Source organism: Alligator sinensis, unplaced genomic scaffold (genome assembly GCF_000455745.1).
Source record: "Alligator sinensis unplaced genomic scaffold, ASM45574v1 scaffold74_2, whole genome shotgun sequence".
NCBI classification, from domain to species: Eukaryota; Metazoa; Chordata; order Crocodylia; family Alligatoridae; genus Alligator; species Alligator sinensis.
Window position 1 is genome coordinate 3,066,210 of NW_005841931.1, and position 19,688 is coordinate 3,085,897.

Consider the following 19,688-nt stretch of genomic DNA (forward strand, 5'->3'; position numbering starts at 1 on the left):
CCAGTCAGTATGGAACCCCATTTTGGGGAATTTTAATAGTAACAAACCTAAAAACAACTGGATTCCAAGGAAATCAGACCCAGATCAGTTTTATGCCTTTTTTCAGCATTACTCTTGAATGCTGAGTCTGATCACTAGGCAGCTGCCTTGCATATTTACATTTCTGGATGAGCCAGAAAGGCTGTTTTACAGCTTGTAGAGTGCAATACGAGACCTTATGATATTTAAAAAAAATCTGACAGGACATAATGATGGTATATGTTCAAGGTATCACACTCTAGTTAAGGATGATTAAGGATCACTTAATGGACAAGGTATCACACTCATCCAGGCCTGAGGGCTCAATCCAGTCCACGTACAAGCCCTGCACCCCTCAGGGTCAGGTGAGTTTGATACATTTGCCCTAGGGGGCAGGGAAGTGCTATCACTCCCCCCACAAGGAAAGGTCCCTATTCTCTGACCTGACAGTCCTCCTCCTTACTATTGCCTTCACGACTAAATGGTTTAGTAAAGAGCATGTAGACATGCCATTTCTGTAAACAAGTGTAACAGACTAAATCAAGAGTCATAGTACAACAGGTACCAATGAAGCAAACAAAACGATATGCCCTTTTTAGCACCAAGAAGTGAGTGCACAGGCATTCAAGTACAGGGAAAAAAATATGGCAGCTCTGCTAGTAAGTGTTTGCTCTTTGCAACATTAACTTCACAGCAGTACAACTATTTCCAGCACCGCATGTACTGCTTGTCTAGTTATGGGAAGCCATACGCATGCCTCAGTCCTCCAGCATCCCAGGCAGCTGTGCTCCTCACTTCGCCTCCACCCCACAGCTCCGAAGAGTCTGTCTGGCACCCCAAACTTTACTGCCCCAAAGAGGCAGAGCCAGCTCCCAGATCACCACACAGGCACATTGCCCAGCCTTTGTGAACACAATAAAGTCCTTCCTGCACAAAAGGGCAGGGAATCCACCTTTCAGAGCCTCCTGCCATGCCAAAAATATCTGGTTCTGCTGTGTCAGCATCTCTGGCATTATCAACAAGCTAGGCTGGAGGAAAGACACCAAGCAGGGGGTCGATTCTGCCCAGTTTAGAATTTGGGACATTTTTGTAAGATAAATGTAATAGCCACTACCCTATAAAAACCCAAAGTAGAGGCAATGTCCAAACCTTGTGGGGTAGTAGTATAGTTGGGAGATCTGCATGTGCTTGGCTGCTACAATTCATAAATTCCATGTCTAAGATAAAGGAGAGTCTCTGTAGTCCCCACCTCCTAAAATGAAACCAGCATTAGAGCCTGCCCTCCCCACCCCCCACCCCTGCCCCCTTATCCCCAACTGACTTCCTGTGAGTTGAAAAGAAAAAAAGTGAATCAGTGCCAAGGCTCACTGGATAGCCAGGGACATCTCCCACTATGAATTTACCTATACCAAATTGGTTGGTGCTACAAAATTTCCAAAAAAATGTAGTGTTACAAATGAACATCTGATCAGAACCATATATTCCATATTAGGATTTTTATCTAATCATTTGTGATCTTCTCCCACAATGAAGTGGTACTTAATGTGCTCACTAATGCATTGCCAGAAGCTAAATATAACAAGTTCGTCACTGGTCTGGCATGGTTTTAAGGGCATGCAACATAAAACCACCTCAAAACAGCTCTCTCCCAAACCATCCATCCGTAATTACTAGATGGTCTTCCAGTATTTATCAACAGAAGCAAGTTCCATAAAATAACAACGAAGTTCTAAAAGCACATTCTTGCATTTTCAGAACCATGTGAAAAAAGTAAGATCATCAAAAAGATAAACAAAACCACTTACACTTACTTCTTTTTTCATCCATAACTTTAAAGCAGCAAGTAAAGCCTTCACGCCTTGAACTAAGTAGTTTTGGGGCTGGAAACCATCTTCTCTCAGTTCTTTAAAAAAAGAAAAAAAGAGAAAGAAATAAAAGACAGACGCAAGAATTTCAATTTAAAACACATACTGTAATGTCAAAATAAAATTTGACACACCTCTCTTAACCAACAAAAAAGCCACTATGTGAAGCCATGGAAATGTGTGATAAATACGAATGAAATATTAGTACTGTTTTTGAACCTGTCATACCACAGAAGTATGAAGGTTTTTTGTGGGGGGGGTTTTAAATAAAATTTAAATATGTAAAATCTATTTTCACTGTGTGAATCCAGCTAGTTATGCCATGTGTTACAGATCAAGCTCATTCAGTGCCTGGGGAAATGTGTGAAAGGGATGGTGGGGATTGGGAAGAAGAGAAGTCTTACCTGGCTGTGCTCTCTGAAGGCAGTTGCTGCAGCAGCCCTTTGGTGCAGGCTCCCTGGGAGCCATGCTTGGTGCCCTGATCAGCACTCCCCCAGATATGCTAATAGAAGCATGGATGCACTGTTACAAAAATTCCTGGGAGGGATGGGTGGAACCATCCCTTTGTCCCTCATCCCCCCAGATTCATTGCTGAGTGCAGGGCTGCACTGCCCAGCTCCTATGGGCAACATGTAGCAGGCTGCAGAAATCCTCCACAGGCATGGTTCACACTGAAAATCTCTGGTGTATCATGCAAGAAAAGCAGAGGTTTTCTATATTTTGTTCAAATGGGATTACAGGGAGAATGAGCAATCTTTGCCAAGAATGCCTCCAATTCTTGCAGTCCCCGATCTCAAGTCACAGAACTCACTCATTTCAAGTTAGCTGCCTTCTACTGTTTCCAAACTTTTCCCAACATCTTAACAATTAATGCAGGGACTTCCAGCAAAAGCAGCGTTTATCCCTCTTTGCTCAGTGTTTTTTTCCCCTTCTCCTTCCATAGACATGCTTGTGAAGATGGAGTTCCCCCCTCCCCCCACCTCATTTTAGACAGAAGAGTGATGATGGGAGTGTTGCTGGGAGATACTCGGGGGGGGGGGGGGGGGAAAACACCCCCCCAATTGCTGGAATACATCTAGCCCAGATTTGCTGGGCTCCTTATGTTCCCACTCTTTTGGATAGTGGGTTAGCCCAGCCACTAGCTTTGTCCCCTTCCCTAGCTAAGAACTCTTTTCAGCTACTATGCATCCCTTTTTGTTCTCCTAAACTGGGGTGATGACTGTTTCTTGACAGTGTGGGAAGAAGCAATGGTCCATAAGCTGCAACAAAAGCTCCAGTTTTAAAAGTTTCTGATAACTGTGAAACAGCAGCATTCCCACCTACCACAGCAGTTATAGTAACACAAAATATCATCTCTCTTATTCAGCGAGCTGTACAAATTAGCTTTAGCATGGAAACCTACCACTGAAGTTCTCACTTAAGCTCTATTCTCATTCCCCGCCCCCGAAAAGTATGTTTTCATTGCCATGGCCATGCTAATGGTATATTCTTTGTTAGCCATTATGTATAGTACTGTTTCTTTAAATGTTTGCTTCCGCCTGGGCTCCTGGCTCAGAACAAAAAGTTGCCAGCCATGTAACCTGGGTAGTGCTCTCTCTCTCCTGAGCTAGTTCAATCTCCCCATCACTGTGGAGCCACAAGATAAAAATAGCAAAACAATATCTATCTATAAAGAAAGCAATTCCTGTCGAATCTTGCTACTCTCACTTATATTACTGATCTACAAAGAAGCAAAAAGATCAAAAAGAACCCCAAATCCAGCGATACGTCATCCTTACACAAGAAGAAATTTAATGGAATACAGAAAGGTGCTCTTACATTTTTACTCACTGGCCTGAATCTCACATAATTCCAATTAATTTAAATCACTACTATCTAATAATGACTAAAGAAAAATATGACGTATTGGCAGTCTGTCGCCTTCCATGACTCAATCTGTATTTTAGGACAGGAAATATACTTTGCTGTTGGCCGTCCCTTGATACGAGGAGGATTGTAAAAAGTTTCAAAAAGGTAAATCTTTCATTTAAGTAAGTCTCAGAATCAAAAGTTCAGGCATCCAGATTGCAATTCCTGGCTCCAACTAATCTTTCCTCTAATTACTGAGGTTTTAATCTCCAACTCATGCTAGGGTAAGAGATACCCAGCTGTGCCCTGGGGGAAAGCATTTCTCTCTCTCGTCTACAGCACCTTGTACAACTCAACAACACAAAATCAAAAGCACTAACATTCTTTTAGACCTCCATCAGTTTCTAGCGTAGATGCTTTAGATGCATATACTGGTACCAGAACAAACTCGGATAACTAGGTCAATTACTCTAAAAAATTGTGACAAGTCAAATCCTGAAAACAAATCACTAGCTAAGTATTCCTCTGGGGCAGAACCATATTCTGTATCCTAGAAGCTCTGTACATTATTATTGCCCAGAGTAGATACAGCCAGAACAATTCTTCCAAACCAGTTCTTTTCCCATGGGTTCACTAAGAGGAGTCTGGGGAACTAGAAGAATAGAGTTCCTCAATAGCAGAGGTATCATTAGACCCTCCAAAATCTCCAATGCAGGAAACTGTAAAAGATTAACAGACAGACATCTGTCAAAACCAGGATTCAGATCACTTAAAAACACTTATATGCACAGAGCTGAATTAAGTTGGACAAAACCAGTACCTGCAAAACTGAGGGGAACTCAACTTGCAGCTTGTTTTCAGAAACCTATTTTCTTAAATAAGGGACAGGCTGGAGATGAAATTTAGGAGAATCTCTAGAAGGAAAATAATCTCTTTCCAAGTTTGATGGTTTTGAGTAAAATTCAACACCTGGAACATCACACTGAACCAGAAAACTGATCATGCAGCTTGTGTAGGAATTTGTCTAAAAGGAGCTTTAGGGGGGGGGGGGGGGAGATACACCAACATTTTCCAAGAAACAATTCACACAGAAGGTCTACTGGTGCTTACAGAAGTCCCAACAAGACACAAACGCATAGATATTATGCGAGAAATAGAGCAGTCAGAAAGAACTGCATCATCATTTAGCCATGCAGCTCTAACAAATCCATACCCCCTACAACCAAGTGATCTACAACAGGGACTAAAAACACATTCGAGTTTTATCATCTCACTCTTACAAGTTTAAGAGGAGGTTAGACGTACACCTTTTAAGAACAACATGGACAGAGGTGATCCACCCTTGAGTAAGAAGTTGGACTAGATGACCTCCTATGGTCCTTACCAGCCCTACCAGTCTGATACCTCTGCTATTGAGGCATTCACCATCATTTTCCAAACAGAGTACCCTCAGGAACATGCAACTAAAATGACTGAGCCCAAGGAGATTTGTCAGAGCCTACAACGTCAACAAAAATTGATATCAGTAGTCCTAAAACTGAGTGCCTAGATCCCAGAGTCTGAGCAAAAGAATACTGCTTGTACTGGTGAGCAGTCACAGGCTGGGTTAGCAACACCCCACCCGCACAACAGCTCATCAAAACTTCCCAAATGGTTCTGCTCTGTCCATGGCCAGATGGCTGGGATGGGGCCTCAGGTGGGCTATGAGTGGCATCTGGGAGCAAAACAGACCAGTGGGGCCAGGGCTGGGATTGGGGCTGTGACAACACAGGACTGAGGCTGGGGCCTGGGGCAGAGCCATGATCTGCTCCCCACACATCTCTGCAACAGGCACTGGTTCTGCAGCCAGGAAGCCGATTGTGGCTCTGCCCTGGGCACCAGCCCTGCGCTGTCACTGCAGAGATCCTGAGATCTCCATGGAGACTGGCCGGGACCTGCGTTGGCAGGTCACATGGATGGGATGGGGCCGCAAGGAGTGGCATGAGCAGGACAGGCCAGTGGGACTGATGTCAAAATTGCCGGGCAGTGACAGAGCAGGGCCAGGGCCAGGGCCCAGGGCAGAGCCGCAATCTGTTCCCTGCATGCCCCTACCCACAGAACCAGAGTCCATTGCAGGGATGTGCAGGGAGAGGATCATAGGATTTCTAGGTAATATTATTATGGCCAACTAAATTTTATTAAGCCTAAGAAAGTAAGTCTTTAGATTTTTTTTCTACAGGTTCAACAAAATCCACCTTTTAAAGAGACCCGAACAAGGCTGTTCCTGGAACAGGTAAGCAAAACCCGGCTGTCATACTGACTTGTGCTATGGAAAACAGGTTTGATAAAGACTTAATTCCATAAATAACATTATAGATAGAACGTTACTTTCTACTGAAAGAGAAGCGTCTGTCCCTATCCATGTCCTGTCCCCCCTCACCCTTCTTCCGCTTTCTACAGCTACTCTGCAAAAAGAAAAACAGAGCAAGTGAGAAAGCAATGAGTTAAGAACATTTGCCACTTCAATACAGAGTAAGGGAGAAGGATTCTGGATTCCTCTTTAAAAATAGTCCTCAAACTTGCAATCCTCAGTTCTTGGAGCTCCTATTCCATCAACTAGGATCAAGATCTTAAGTAAAATTTTTGAATGTGCATAAGACTTTTTGGGGATTCCTTCAGTCAACAATTACCTGCAATCACTATGGACTGGACTCTACGGCCCAGGAGGTCCCTACCAGTTCAATGCTCCTCAAAAATTTAAAAGCCTAAATCCCACTTACTTTCACTGGAATTTCATTTAGGTACTTTTGAAGATTTTAAATCATCATCAGACCAGTCAAAACTGAAGTTCCAGAATGATGAACCAAATTTGAAAAAGTAATCTGTCCTAGAGATTTGATACAATTTTTTGGACATTTTCTAGGACTACTTCTTTCAAGAATGAATCAACTGGAACCTCCAAAGAATCTGGTAAGGAATGAGTGGGTCATTTTCACATCAAAATACCCCTGGTTCAGTTGAAAAGGGAACATATAAAAAGGTTCAACTAACATCCTTTTTATTTGGAGGAAAAGATGACCTGAGTATTTGACTTTAGTCCCAAGCAAGAATTAAGTCTCCCTCTCCCCTTCAGGTGGAAAGTGATGGAGAACCCACGGCATCTAAAGGAAATTGCCATCTATGACTTTCATCTTTTAAAACAGTACTTACACCCCCCCCCCATCAACAGAAGTCTAGTGATAAAAGAAGAATAAGGTCAAGCTATCCAAGGGAGGTTGAATTGTCCTAAGATCTTAGTTACCCAGGATATTCAAACTGTATGCTCTAAGAAAAAAAACTATTTTCACTGTCTGCATCTGAAAACAAATTTTCAAGTTTCCATTCATATACCTAAAAACATGAGTTATCACTAGACGGTCTTCAACTTTGCAAGTTGCGAGTTCTACCAGACACCATTACGTTTCAAAGTAATTTCATAATCATGATTTATTAAAAAGAATAAATCAAGAATGGTAACAGTGTAGTGTTTACCAAAATCTCTTCGATTTGGCAAAGATACTGCACTGGCTTTCCCCAATTAAGGATTAAAGCCAACTTCTCTTAGAAAACTTGCAGAAATTGCATATTGGTCCAGAGATTGAGAACCTGACCTTTCAAAGTAAAAATAAATAAATGAATACTCAAAATCTTACCAAAACAAATGAATTACCTTTCAAAGTTTCCAGTAAGTTTTTGGCCACAAACCAACAGATGGCTTCAAAGAAAGGGAATTTGAAAAGATCTGGGGTTTTTAGCCTTTTCTCCATTTCATAACACCTAAATAAATAAAATTAAAATTATTCTATTCGTACTTTTAGAATCACTCAGTGTATTATCCAACTGATACAAGACAGAGAGAGATAAACAAAAATCACCATATCAAGCAAAACAAGTACGGGAACCAGAGTCATATTGGAGTGCGACAACATCTAGATAAGACTGAACAATAGCCTCATTCAGGCTCTGACCTCATCAAGTTTAACTACAGTACTCACAATAAAAAAAGTTAAGACATCATAAAACTAGGATAAAAATCTAATGTGGTTGGGGTTTTTTTTTAAATAACATTTAATCAGAATTCCACTCTAATGAATAAAAATGGTATATTTAGAAGACAACTCCATATGCTGGACAACAACAAATATATGTGCCTTCAGGGCAATCCTGACTTAACATTTCTCTTTTCAGTTTTGTGTTACACAGCCAGGCTTGACCATTTTTAGTTTACCTCTTTTGCAGTAATCTCCAAATGACAGCATGTCTGATTTTATGATATAATTGTGTGTGCAAAACATTCATTTTGCTTTGAAGACAGCTCTTGTAGAAGCAACTTACAAAAATCTAGTCCTGATTCAAGCTAAGAAAAAAGTCAGTCTTGTCATTATCAGAGCCCGTAACTATCTAACAGCATACAAAAAGCACAATGAAAGACCTAACAAAAAGAATTTCCTACTTACAGAGGGAAGAGTATAGCCAAAAGAAAGAAAGTTAAGACAAACCTGAGCTGCATGCCAATATTGAGGTTGTGCAAAAAGTTTCCTCCAAAAGCCATACAATCCTGAGATGTGAGCACGGCATGAATCCACCCTGAAATTACAAAAACAGAAAACTTAACATGCACACACTACAAAATGTTATACATTGATCGGGAGGAGTAGAAGGGATGATTTACAAATCTGTAGGTTATTCAGAGCCACAGAGGGAAAACTGTCTCTCTTCTTTGCATTTTGGTGAACAATGTCCGTCTAAAAATTTACTCTTTGCCCTTCCCCTGCCCATTTTTCTCTCTCTCTCTTTTTTTTTTGTTTTTTGTTTGTTTGTTTGTTTGTTTAAAAAGAGAAGTTGGAAGTCATTTCAACAGTGTATACTTCTACCCTAAAAGATTGCTTCGGTTTTAAGATCACATTACTACTATAGCAAAATTTCCCTTTCTGCTACTTCGTAAAAAAGCCACAAAACTAGAGGAAATTGACTTTAAATTGATGTACAAAGCAAATGCAATTTAAAGAAAAAAAAATCTTTTAATTACTGTTGTTACAAGTGGCACCTAGAAATACAACTTTCAGATAAAACCATCTGTCCAATGTGTAAACAAGTTGGTACAGCACTTCAATCTTATGTGAATATCTTTAGTAGTAAGTCTATTGATTATTCCAATGCAACCACTCTAAATAGCCCATTAAAACTAATTACATTAAACCCCAAACTTTTAAATTACACTCATTATACCCATTTGTAATGCTACTGGAAGAATGCACTCCTTGTACAAGTATTTTTTAAGACTATATTCAAATGACTCTAGCCTCCCAGAAGAAAGGTCAGTCTGACCTCATACGCAAGAAGCTCATGGAGCAGATCATTGAGGAATCTATTTCTAAGCACCTGGAGGAGAATACGGTAATGAGGAATAACCAATATGGATTCATCAAAAATAAAAGTTACCCCTGAACCAGCTGATTTTCTTCTATACCAAAGGGACAAGCTCTATGGATAGGAGAAAGCAGTGGATGTGATGCATCATGATTTCAGCAAGGCTTTTGACATTTTCTCCTATAACATTTTTCTAGGTCAGGGGTGGGCAAAATACAGCCTGCCAAGCACCCAACAAGTTGTGCCCTGCCCAGCCCCTCTGCCCACAAGGCACCCATGTGTACACCTGCCCCCCAAACATACCCTATTGGCCTTACTCCCACCCTCGTGGGCAGAAGGACCAGCTCAGCCAGCACACAGCTTTCAGGTGGGGCTGTTGCTGCAGCCCCCAGGGACCTGCTCCACTTCCCAGGTCTCCTGCTGGCTCCAGGCAGCAGGTAGGGAAGCAGAAGGGATGGGGCTGCAGCTGGGAGGAAGCCCAGAGCATGGGGCTGGGGCTGGCAGCAGCGCGGAGCTAGGGTGGGCAGTGTGTGGGTGTGAGAGAGGGTGGGGGGCTGTAGGGACCCTCCCACAATCACCCATACCATGCAACCCTGGCAGGCAGTGGCAACACCAGCAGCAGCAGGGAGGGCACAGGTGCCCAGTGGGGCACAATTCCTGCCAGTCCTGCAAGGCATGCAGCTTCCCCCAGGCTACCTGTATTGCCAGTACTCTCCGCCACACGCACAGCTCCTGCACTAGTGCAGCACGGGAGGAAAACCCCACATGCTGGAGCCAGGCGCCTTCCCTGCTAGGGCTGCACAGCAAAGGAGAGAAGCTCCATGGGCTGGAGCTGCCTGTCTTCCCCACCCCTAGGGAAAGGTACCTGGGGCTTCCTTCCTCTGGATCGCAGCCCCGGTGGTGAAGGCAATGGGTTCCAGCCTGCAGGGCTTCCCTCCTGTGCTGTGCTAGCAGGGAGCACTGGCAAAATAGACAGCTCAGGGGAGGCTGCACCCCTCGCTGCCATGTGCAGTGCTGGCCAGAGCCACGCCCCGCTGGGCACATGCGCCCGGCTGCTGCACCATGGGGGACATGTAAGGAGTCCCCACACCCCCCAACCCTCCTCACACCCACACCTTGCCCCCATATATACACAACCCCACATCCTACCATACACACACAATATACAAAACTAAGGATTTATTTTTGAGTTATTATGCAATCACCTCTATACACAGTATGCAAACACAAATAACAACAAAAATATTTTTTGTAATAAAATAAAAGTGTTCTAAGTAGGTGTTTGAATTTCAGTGTAGGATTTGGTTTTTTCCTGGTTCTAAGATGGCAACAAGGGAGCATTGGGGGGGGGGGGGGGGGGGGGGGGGGGGGGGGGGGGGCGCCCCAAGGGGAGGGACTTTCAGTAGCAAAGGTCAGGGGTTAGGGGGTGGGACTTCTGGTCCCAAGATGGCAACAAGGGAGCAGGACAACTGTCAAGGGGCAGAGCTACCCATGCAGCTCTCAACAGCTCACCAAAACTTTTTAAGTGGCCCTCCACCCAAAATAATTGCCCACTCCTGCTTGAGGTTGTATATCCTTAGCTTGCTATTGAGAAAATACTGTAATTAGTTGGATCATCATGCCCAATAAAGTAGCCAGTGGCTCAATAGCTAGCTGGGAGGGGTTTTCAAATGGGGTTCCCCAGGGACTTGCTCTGGGCCCAGTATTGTTTAATGTCTTTAACAATTTGGAGAATGGGATTGAGTAGACACTTAGCAAGCCTGCAGACAACACCAAGTTGAGTGGACTTGCAGACACACTGGAGGGTAGGGTCAGGGTGCCAAATGACTTTGACCAAGTTGAAGAGTAGTATGAAATTGAATTAATGAATGACTGGCTAGGTTGCATTACTGCAAAAAATGGACTTGGGGGTTACAGTGGACAGTAAGTAAGTTGAATGTGAACCAGCATTGGCTTTCTGCAACAAGAAGTCTTATAGCACACTGGGCTGTATTAATATGATCACTGGGTGCAAGTCAAGAGAACGGATTCTGCTGCACCAGTGAGGTTTTGCCTGGAGTAATATGGGTAGTTTTGGACCCCACACTTTCTAACTTGTCCGTATATTTCTTGAAGAGTCCAGTGGAGAGCACAAAAAACGATTCAAGGTCTGGGAAACAGACCTATTACTTATGAGCGAGGATCCCGGTTTTCCATTTAAAAATCCAAAATCCTCTGATAAAAACCCCCCAAAATCCATGCATTTCTGCAACTAAAATGAAATGCAACTATATATAGGTATCAGTTGAATATACTATTTTATTGACATATTTACAGTTTGGATGCTTACTAGTGTCTCAATAATTGTAATAAAAAATTCTAAATTCCTATAAATTCTGGCATTTGATTTTGTGGGGTTTTTTTTATATCTTCGAAAAAAATCAGGGCTCCCCTTGTTCCCTTCACCTCAGCAGAACACCGGTGCAGCTGTGGCTGTCGCTCCCACAGTTTTGGGCCCTGATATGCTGGTGCCCCTCACCCCCAACCCACAGTCCCCACTGCCCGTGCCAGTGCCACTCACCCCCAACCCACAGTCCCCTATCAGCAGCATGAGGAGGGAGAGACCAGGGGAGCAATGCTGCCTTCACCTCTTCCAGTTGCCAACCTCTACCACACCAGGCTGCGGCTCTATGCTGGCACCATGGCCCAACCATCACTCCCCTCAAGCCACCCACACTGCCCCCCCCACCCCACCTCCCTTATGGGGTAGAGCCACAACCTGAGGGCTGCAGCAGCCAGGCCATGGCAGCGTGGTACAGCCACAGCCTGGTGTGTGAGCAGCTGGCAGCCAGAGACAAAGGCAAACTGGACCCTACCCCCTTCTCCCCCCCAGCCCTCTGGTCCATTATTCCTCGTGCTGCTGCAGTGCAGCAGTCCCAATGGTGGCATCGAGTCTCGCCACCCCGCTCCACCATTCTGCACCAAGTCCCACCCACTGGGCCAGAAAGGTGGTTTCTGCCCCTGCCAGTCCAGGCAGGCTGCCGCCCCATACTCACTGGGGGCACGGGGGGGGGGGGGGGGGAGCGGGCATGTGCAATTTACCTGGAGGGAGGTGATCTCCACCCTACTGCCTGGCTGCCACATGGATGTGTCCACATGCACATGCATGTGGCTTCCCTGCCTGTGATTGCCCTCTTCCTGCTCTCCCCCAGCCCCAAGCAGCTCCCTGCAGGCTGAAACACTGCCATCCTGCAAAGGGAAACCCACCATTTCCCACACTTTTCCCCCTTTAAAAAAGAGAAAATCTGCATTTTTCCAGGTTTTTCAATGGCAAGCGGAAAACCTGGATCCGTGCTTATAAGTACATTGGGAGTATTGTGTTATAGCTGTGATGGCCCAGGAAATATACAAGGAGACAAGTTTTTTTGGCTATATCACTTAATGGACCAACTGTATAGCTGTGAAAGATATTGAACAAGCTCTGCAACAGTGTGTTCTTCCTCAGGTCTGGATCTTGACTTATGATAAAAGGCTAAAATATCTGGGATTGCTTAGTTAGGAGAAAGACTGAGGGGGAATTTGATAAATCTTCAAAATACCTGAAGGATAGCTCTAAAAAAAAATGAAGATAAACCATTCCTTTCAACCACATGGGACAGAACAAGGAACAATGGTCTTGAAACTGCAGCAAGGGAAATTTAGGTTGTATATCAGGAAGAACTTTCTAACTATGAGAGTGGTTAAACATTTAAAACAGGCTACCTCGAGAGGTAGAGGAATCTCCAAATCTTGTTAAGTTTAAGAGCATATTAGGCAAACACTTGTCTGAGATGATTAAAATCAGGGATGATCCTGCCTCAAGCAGTTGGACTAGACCTCCTGAGGTCTTTCCAGCCCTACTTTTCTATGATTCTGTGAATTAAAGATCTAGATTTCACATGAAAAAGATTAGGTCATTAACAAAACATATTGAAAAAAGTGTTTAGATGCACTTAGAATTATCATGCGAAAGTTATACACAAACTTGAGGTACTCAGGAATAACTTGAAGATGTAAATAAGTATATGGCAGGTCCTGCCAGCAATTGGCTAATTAGGGTTGACAAACCCCATGCTAGATGCCAAATTAATTCACTTGAAGATCAAGGGCAACCATTGCAATATTCTACCCTGGCCTCCAATAGAACACAGGCCATTCAACTTCCATCTATTAGTTCCCATTTCAAGTTCAATAGCCATACTTGAAAATCAGAGCTTAAAAATATTCTAGAAAAAAAATCCAAATCTTAACACAGATATTTCTAGTGACAGATTATCCAAAAAATCCTGGATATGCATTTTCAAAGACTTACTGTCAGAGATGTGCTCCTTGTTTCTAATCTAAACTTTCTTAACTCTAACCTCCAGCCATTAGCTGATCTTATACTTTGACAAAAAGGGCACAAGAGAAGGGAATAAGAGGAAGCTACAATATTCAAGCAGGAGAAAAAGTACACAGGCTATGAACATTTATGCCAGCTAAAGCCAATTTCAGGGATCGGCAATGTTTTTGGCCAGAGTGCCAAAAACACCCCAACCTCAACCCATGCCTCGACTTGGCCTGCAAGGGGCAGACCGCAGCAAAGCAGCAAGGGGCTGGTCCTTGTTGTTGGCAGCAGCTGCACACGCGCCTCTGGGCAGATGGCAGGGGAGAGGCCGAGGCAGTGAGGCCCCAGCCCCTTCCCTGCCTTTTGCCCCGAAATGCTTGTGCTGCTCCTGCCAACATGAAGCTGGTGCCAGGGCTCTGGAGCTCAATGCAGCTATTGGCAGCCTACCCACTGTGCGGGCCGGGCGCGAGCCGGTTGAGTTGCGGTTACAGACAAAGACAACACGGACGGTCGCGTGGAGTTTGCTAGGCTCCACGGAAACAGAGCTCCGGATGCTCTGGGTGAGCGCGCCACCAAAATCGGACTCGTAGATACGTCTTATAAAATTTTTCCGCTCGAAGACAGGAAGAGGTGGGCGATGGATCAGGTTGCCAAGCTCCTCTGAATCTCACACAGGGGTCTTTACTTCCCTGCCGTGTACCCAGAGTCCCCACGAGATGGATGTGGAGTCCTCTTCGGCTTGGGTGGAAACCACTCAAGCCTCTTATACGGCTAACAGGCCAATCGTTAGCCGCCACGTGGGAATAATTTAGAACTAGCCAATAGCAGGACACAAATTTGCATGCGGGTGGCAGGAACTCTTTTGTACCATGCATTTCTCTTGCAACTTGAGCAATGCACCCTGCAAAAGAAGCTGCAAATAGGCGGGAAACTCGTCCTTGCACCGGAGTTTTCCTCCGCAGCAGAAAACTCCACCGTGCAACGAAGTTGCAACCTGGCGGGGATAATTCTGGTGCCGAAGCACACACAAAATCATACCTTTGGGTTATGACACCCACCACCTGCTGCAGCTGCCCAAAGCCTGGGCCAGCTGTGGCAGGCAGCTGGGAGGCTGCAAACAGCTGCATTGGGCTCTAGAGCCTTGGTGAGGCTCTATGGTGATGGAGGTGCACATGCACCTGCTAGGCAGATGGCAGAAGGGCCAGGGTTGTGTGCCTGGGCTGCTCGTAGTAGGTGACCAGGAAGCTGCAAGCTGCCCAGAGCCTGGGAGGGCTACGACATGCCGAGCAAAAGGGCCTCGTGTACCATGCTCTGGCACATGTGCCACAGGTTGCCAACCCCTGGCCTATTTCTATAGGCATCCTCCTGCTGCAAACAAAGTAATTCAAACCCAGTTTAGTCATCTTTTCACTATTTTTTAGGAGAACTTCTATGATGCTGAACACGTGCATAGACAACGAATGCAGAAGAAAACTAGCAATCCTAAAAATATTCCGAATGACCTCTATGCTACACAATACTGACAGCACTACTTATACGGTGTTATTTTGGTTATGGAACAGAAGCTGGGTACACAGGTCTCAAGATCCTCTTAAACAATAAGTTAAATTTGATATTACAGCAATGATTTCTTACAACATAAGAATTCAATTTTGGGAACTTTCCAAATGCATACATGATGGATGATGTACTCTGTATGGAGTGGAAAACGTTACTCATTTCCCCCACTCCCAGATTAAACTTGCTTTTGTCAGGTCTCCTGCCACCATCACTATTAACCAAGTAACAAAAGCATAAAGCAAATTATGTACATTTTCTTAAGAGACTACTTATCCTTTAAGATTAAGCGCTAATATTCTGCCTTTTCAGACTAGGTATTTCAAATATGTTTTTTTAAATTTAACATATTTACCCGAATCAATGACAACCTTGAATTTAAGACAACCCCTCAGTAATTAGATTGCAGACAGAGAAAATATATAACTGTTATAATAATTTTCCATGTAGAGCAGTGATCGCCAACCTTTTTAAACACGAGATCGCCTTTGGCATTTAAAAGCAACCCAAGATCTACCGTGCACTGCCACCACCCCCTGCCCAGCAGGTAAGTCTGTGGGGAAGAAAGGGGGGGGAGGGGGGCAGATCAAGGCAGAGGGAGAAAAAATTATTTGGGGGCACGCCTCCCCAGCAGGTAAAGTCGCAACCGGCGAGGCCCCACCCAATTTGCCCCTGCTCCTGCCTCTGTGGCACTGTCCCTCACCATGGGAGCCTTGATCTAGCCCCCACCCCTTTCCTCCCCCATGGGCTGACCTGGAGTATGTGCATGCACGTGGGCACTCAAACCCTACCCCAGCCTCAGATCTACCAGTAAATCAAGATCCACCGGTTGGTGACCACTGATGTATAGAATCTAATTAGTGAACAGCCATCTTAAATTCATCCCCCACCACTGTTACAGAAGGGAAAGCAATGGGGGGGGGGAGAAACAGGCAAGGTGCAGATGGTGGGGGAGCGGGACTTGGAGGCAGAAGCAGTGGGGCTGCGGAACATGTGCCTGCCACTCCACCACCTCATACTCTAATCCAAGACAAAAGGGGTTCCACCTCCAACCCCCCAGCATTAAATGGGGGAAGAAAGCCACATCTTGAATTTGAATAAATATGATAATCGATTCCTTAAAATTTTAGGATAACGTCTAAATATTGAACGTATAATGCATATCTTATGATATCGTGAATTTGCTGCAGATAAAAATATAAAAGGATACCAAGTCCTGAAATGAAGCAATAAAAATCTTACCTGTTGGAACAAATAAAGTGTGTCCTTGCTTTACCACACATTTGTAACATTTGTCCACCTTGTTCCCAAAATATACTTCACTCTGAGTGACTGATGAGCTCCAAGATTCATAAATAGCCAGATTTTCATTGGTAGGTTTAATCAAGTAAAAGATCTTTTCACCCTATTGACAAAATAGTTCATGTGAGGTATAGCATAAACTTCTGATACCTTTATATAAGTTGCATTAATGTTAGGCTGGACTTGTGGTCTTATAGTAATATTACCCACTTTGACACAAGCTTTACACACTGCAGTATCTCACATGGTTTTTTCAACACTAGTATTTCATTCCTCGATCCACCAAAATCTGAGTGTGTAGTACATTCCACTCTAATGGTTTTGCAGAACAAACAATGCCACATTATGGAACTGTTTAATAATTCAGGATGAAATTACAGTGTCCAACCATCCTCTGCTAGATAGGTGCTGCAATTCAGAGAGTTTTGCAAGATGACATTAAGAGAAGTTCTAGCAGAGAGTGAAAAATCCTTAGCTCTGTGAAAAATGTTAAAAGGCACATAACCTCAGAAAAGAGGAGGAAGAAACAGGGAAGAAGTGAGGTGGAACAGATCATGGAACATCTTTTTCTACCAAACTATCATCAGTACAGTGCCCATTAGCCTGGTAACATGATCCAAGACTGCTAGTTTCAGTCTAGAGGTCAGCTAAGATAGAATGCTTAAAAACAGTGCCATCATCAGTAATTCTCCTTCGCACCCCCCAGCCTCCCAAGCAAACAATTCCACCCAAGTATGCAAAGAAATTCCCAATCACAGGTTTCTTTCATGGCAGAAAGCTACATGCTGGGCTGCACGTTTTTTTTCCCAAATGCTCAGAAATGAAGAGCCTTCTTACCCAGAGAACATGGTACCAAACTGATGTGCCCCCAAAATCTATATGAAAATCAGTATAGCTGTCCTGGACTCCCATCAAGCAATATTTTTGAACAAAAGGCTTAGGGAAGACAGAATCATCTGGCCAGTAGTTTTCTACCCAGGAAAGCTTTCTGGCAATGGCAGGGACTTCCACCAATTCAGACATCCTAAAAAAAAAGGAAAAGGGAAGTAAAATCCAAAATAAGCACATACTACTAAAAACTGACACCTTTAAAATGTTAAACTTTCCTGAAACCAAGGTTACTAACTTCAAGTTGTAAAAATGTTTATTTGTATTCTGGTGTCACACTGTCTCCAAAATCAAACTCACTTATAACTTCCAACATTTGTTACTATGGACCATTGCATTATGTTTTTACATGTAACTCTTTACTTTAGTGAAAACCACTTTTTACTTCACAGGAATCCAAGTCAAGCGACTTCAAAATAGTTTACTCACTTTGTGTCTGAGAACTCCAGACTGATCACATTTAATACTTTTGGTCGATCAGGGCTCATGAAATACTTAACATAATTATGAAGCTTCATTTTACTGTCTGCCTGCCTTGCCACATCAATCACGTCTATCACTTTGTCACCACCTGTAAAAATAATACTCTTAAATCTCATTGTAGACAAGTATCCATTTAGCATTTTAAAAAGATTGATGTTTAACTTTTTTGCAAGATGTGATAATCAGTTTCTACTACTCTCATCTACTCAGATTAAAAATGGATAAGAATAAACCCATATCTTATCTAGTTACAACTTAAATGGTTACTGTTGACTCAAGGATATAACTGAAGCTAGATATTTTTAAAACAAGTCACTGGCAGTAAACCAAAGGGAAAAGGAAGAGCCTAATATGACTGTGGCTAGTTTATATATCGTTTTGTGGCTTCTGTCACCTAAAGAAAAAGTATAGAGGAAGTTAATCAAAGACAGATTTATTTCTATATTGGTCATCAGCACAGAACCCAAGTTCTTGAACTCAAAAAATGCATCTCTTTAAAAAGTAATATAGCTTGTGGCCTCCATCCTACATATACTTAAGCACATACATGAAACTTTAGGCACTTGAGCAACACCACTGCATTAAGTTACTCATATGTATAAAGTTACACATGTATTTAAATTTCCTTAGGTATGTGGCCCATGTTTAGGTAGTTTTAATGACAAACTTGTGGAACTGGCAGGAACTATCAAGTTTCAGTCAAGATAAAGACATTAATATACATTAAATTAATATTAACAACATTAATATAATGTACCCCAATAACAATCCCTGTGGCAGATTGTGGAACAGTAAACTCTAAAGGGATTCCTATATCGTTATCCTCAGCAAAAGTCACTGCTAGCATATAAAAATCAGCCTTGTGAAGGGGGTTAACAAGAAAGCGGTATAAAAAGATAAGTTACACTACCCAAAGACAGATACAACCCAGTCGGTTGCACATGAAAAGTATTCACTAACACTATTTAAGAGCACCAAATGCAAATAACTTACAAATCTTGAAACACACACACTCTGAAATTAATTTCTAGTATTTGATATCTAAACAGCTTTCCTATTTCACAGCTGCGGTAATAGGAACATACCACATGAGGCATTACAATTTCACACCTGAACCAGAGATAGGGCCAGGCCAAAATTTGGTTGTTCTGGCACCTAACAACCAAACTCCCAAATTCAAATTACAATATAGTTGAAGTGCCAACCATTCTACTGAGCAAGCAATCAGGGCAAACAGCTAGTTTGTAATCTATACTGTGGTTACAGTATCCAACACTATATATTTCCTACATTCAAGAGCCATTATAAAATGCTGACAGAGGCAAAAGTCCTAGTTTTTAGTTCACTTCAGTATGTTACCTCCTCACAACAGCAAAGAAAATAAAGTGCATGCACAGAGCTCTCAACAGTATCGCATTATACAGTAAACTCGAGATTGCAGGTGGCTCAGTCTTATTGTACCACTGCACCATCTATTCATCTGGTATTTAGGAGGTCAGGGACTGCCAGCATGCCTGATGCCATAGCAAATCCACGTACCCCTTTGGGTTTCTGACTCCCATCCTTCACCTGTCCAGGAAGACTGACTTACGAAAAGAGCTAGACTGAAATTTCTGACAAACAAAAGTTTTATTGGAAAAATGTCAATTCCCTTAACCCAAAATGTTTCATCCAAATATAGTCTCAAGTTCAACAAGTTTTACTAAATCCTAAAAAGAATACTGAAGGAATGTTAACTACATTCTTGGTGGATTTTTCGGCTGCAAAGATCAGATGGTTCTAGAGCAAGGGTGGAAAAAAAAAAAAAAATATGGCCCATGGGAGAAATCCAGCCCACTAAGGCACTGGGGGGGTAGGGAGGGGGGGTGCAGCCTGGGCCATGGGCCATGCTTCCAATCCCGCCACCCCCAGATGCGCAGTGGGGCTGGAGCAATGCAGCAGCTGGACTCCGCTTCCCAGAAGCCCCAGTGGCAGTGGCTCCTTCCAGCCTGTCA

At 43.3% G+C, this 19,688-nt stretch overlaps 1 protein-coding gene across 1 annotated transcript in view; it reads right to left on the reverse strand.

Annotated features, from left to right (window-relative positions):
• KDM7A (lysine demethylase 7A) overlaps positions 1-19,688 on the reverse strand; it is a 69,745-nt gene that overhangs the window by 27,182 nt on the left and 22,875 nt on the right. Inside the window, exons 5-10 of the mRNA XM_025198888.1 lie at positions 17,641-17,782; positions 17,161-17,347; positions 16,264-16,426; positions 8,249-8,336; positions 7,420-7,526; positions 1,830-1,921 (exon numbers count right to left, since the gene is read on the reverse strand). Coding sequence (XP_025054673.1) covers positions 1,830-1,921; positions 7,420-7,526; positions 8,249-8,336; positions 16,264-16,426; positions 17,161-17,347; positions 17,641-17,782 — 779 coding nt within the window. The remainder of the gene's footprint in view (positions 1-1,829; positions 1,922-7,419; positions 7,527-8,248; positions 8,337-16,263; positions 16,427-17,160; positions 17,348-17,640; positions 17,783-19,688) is intronic.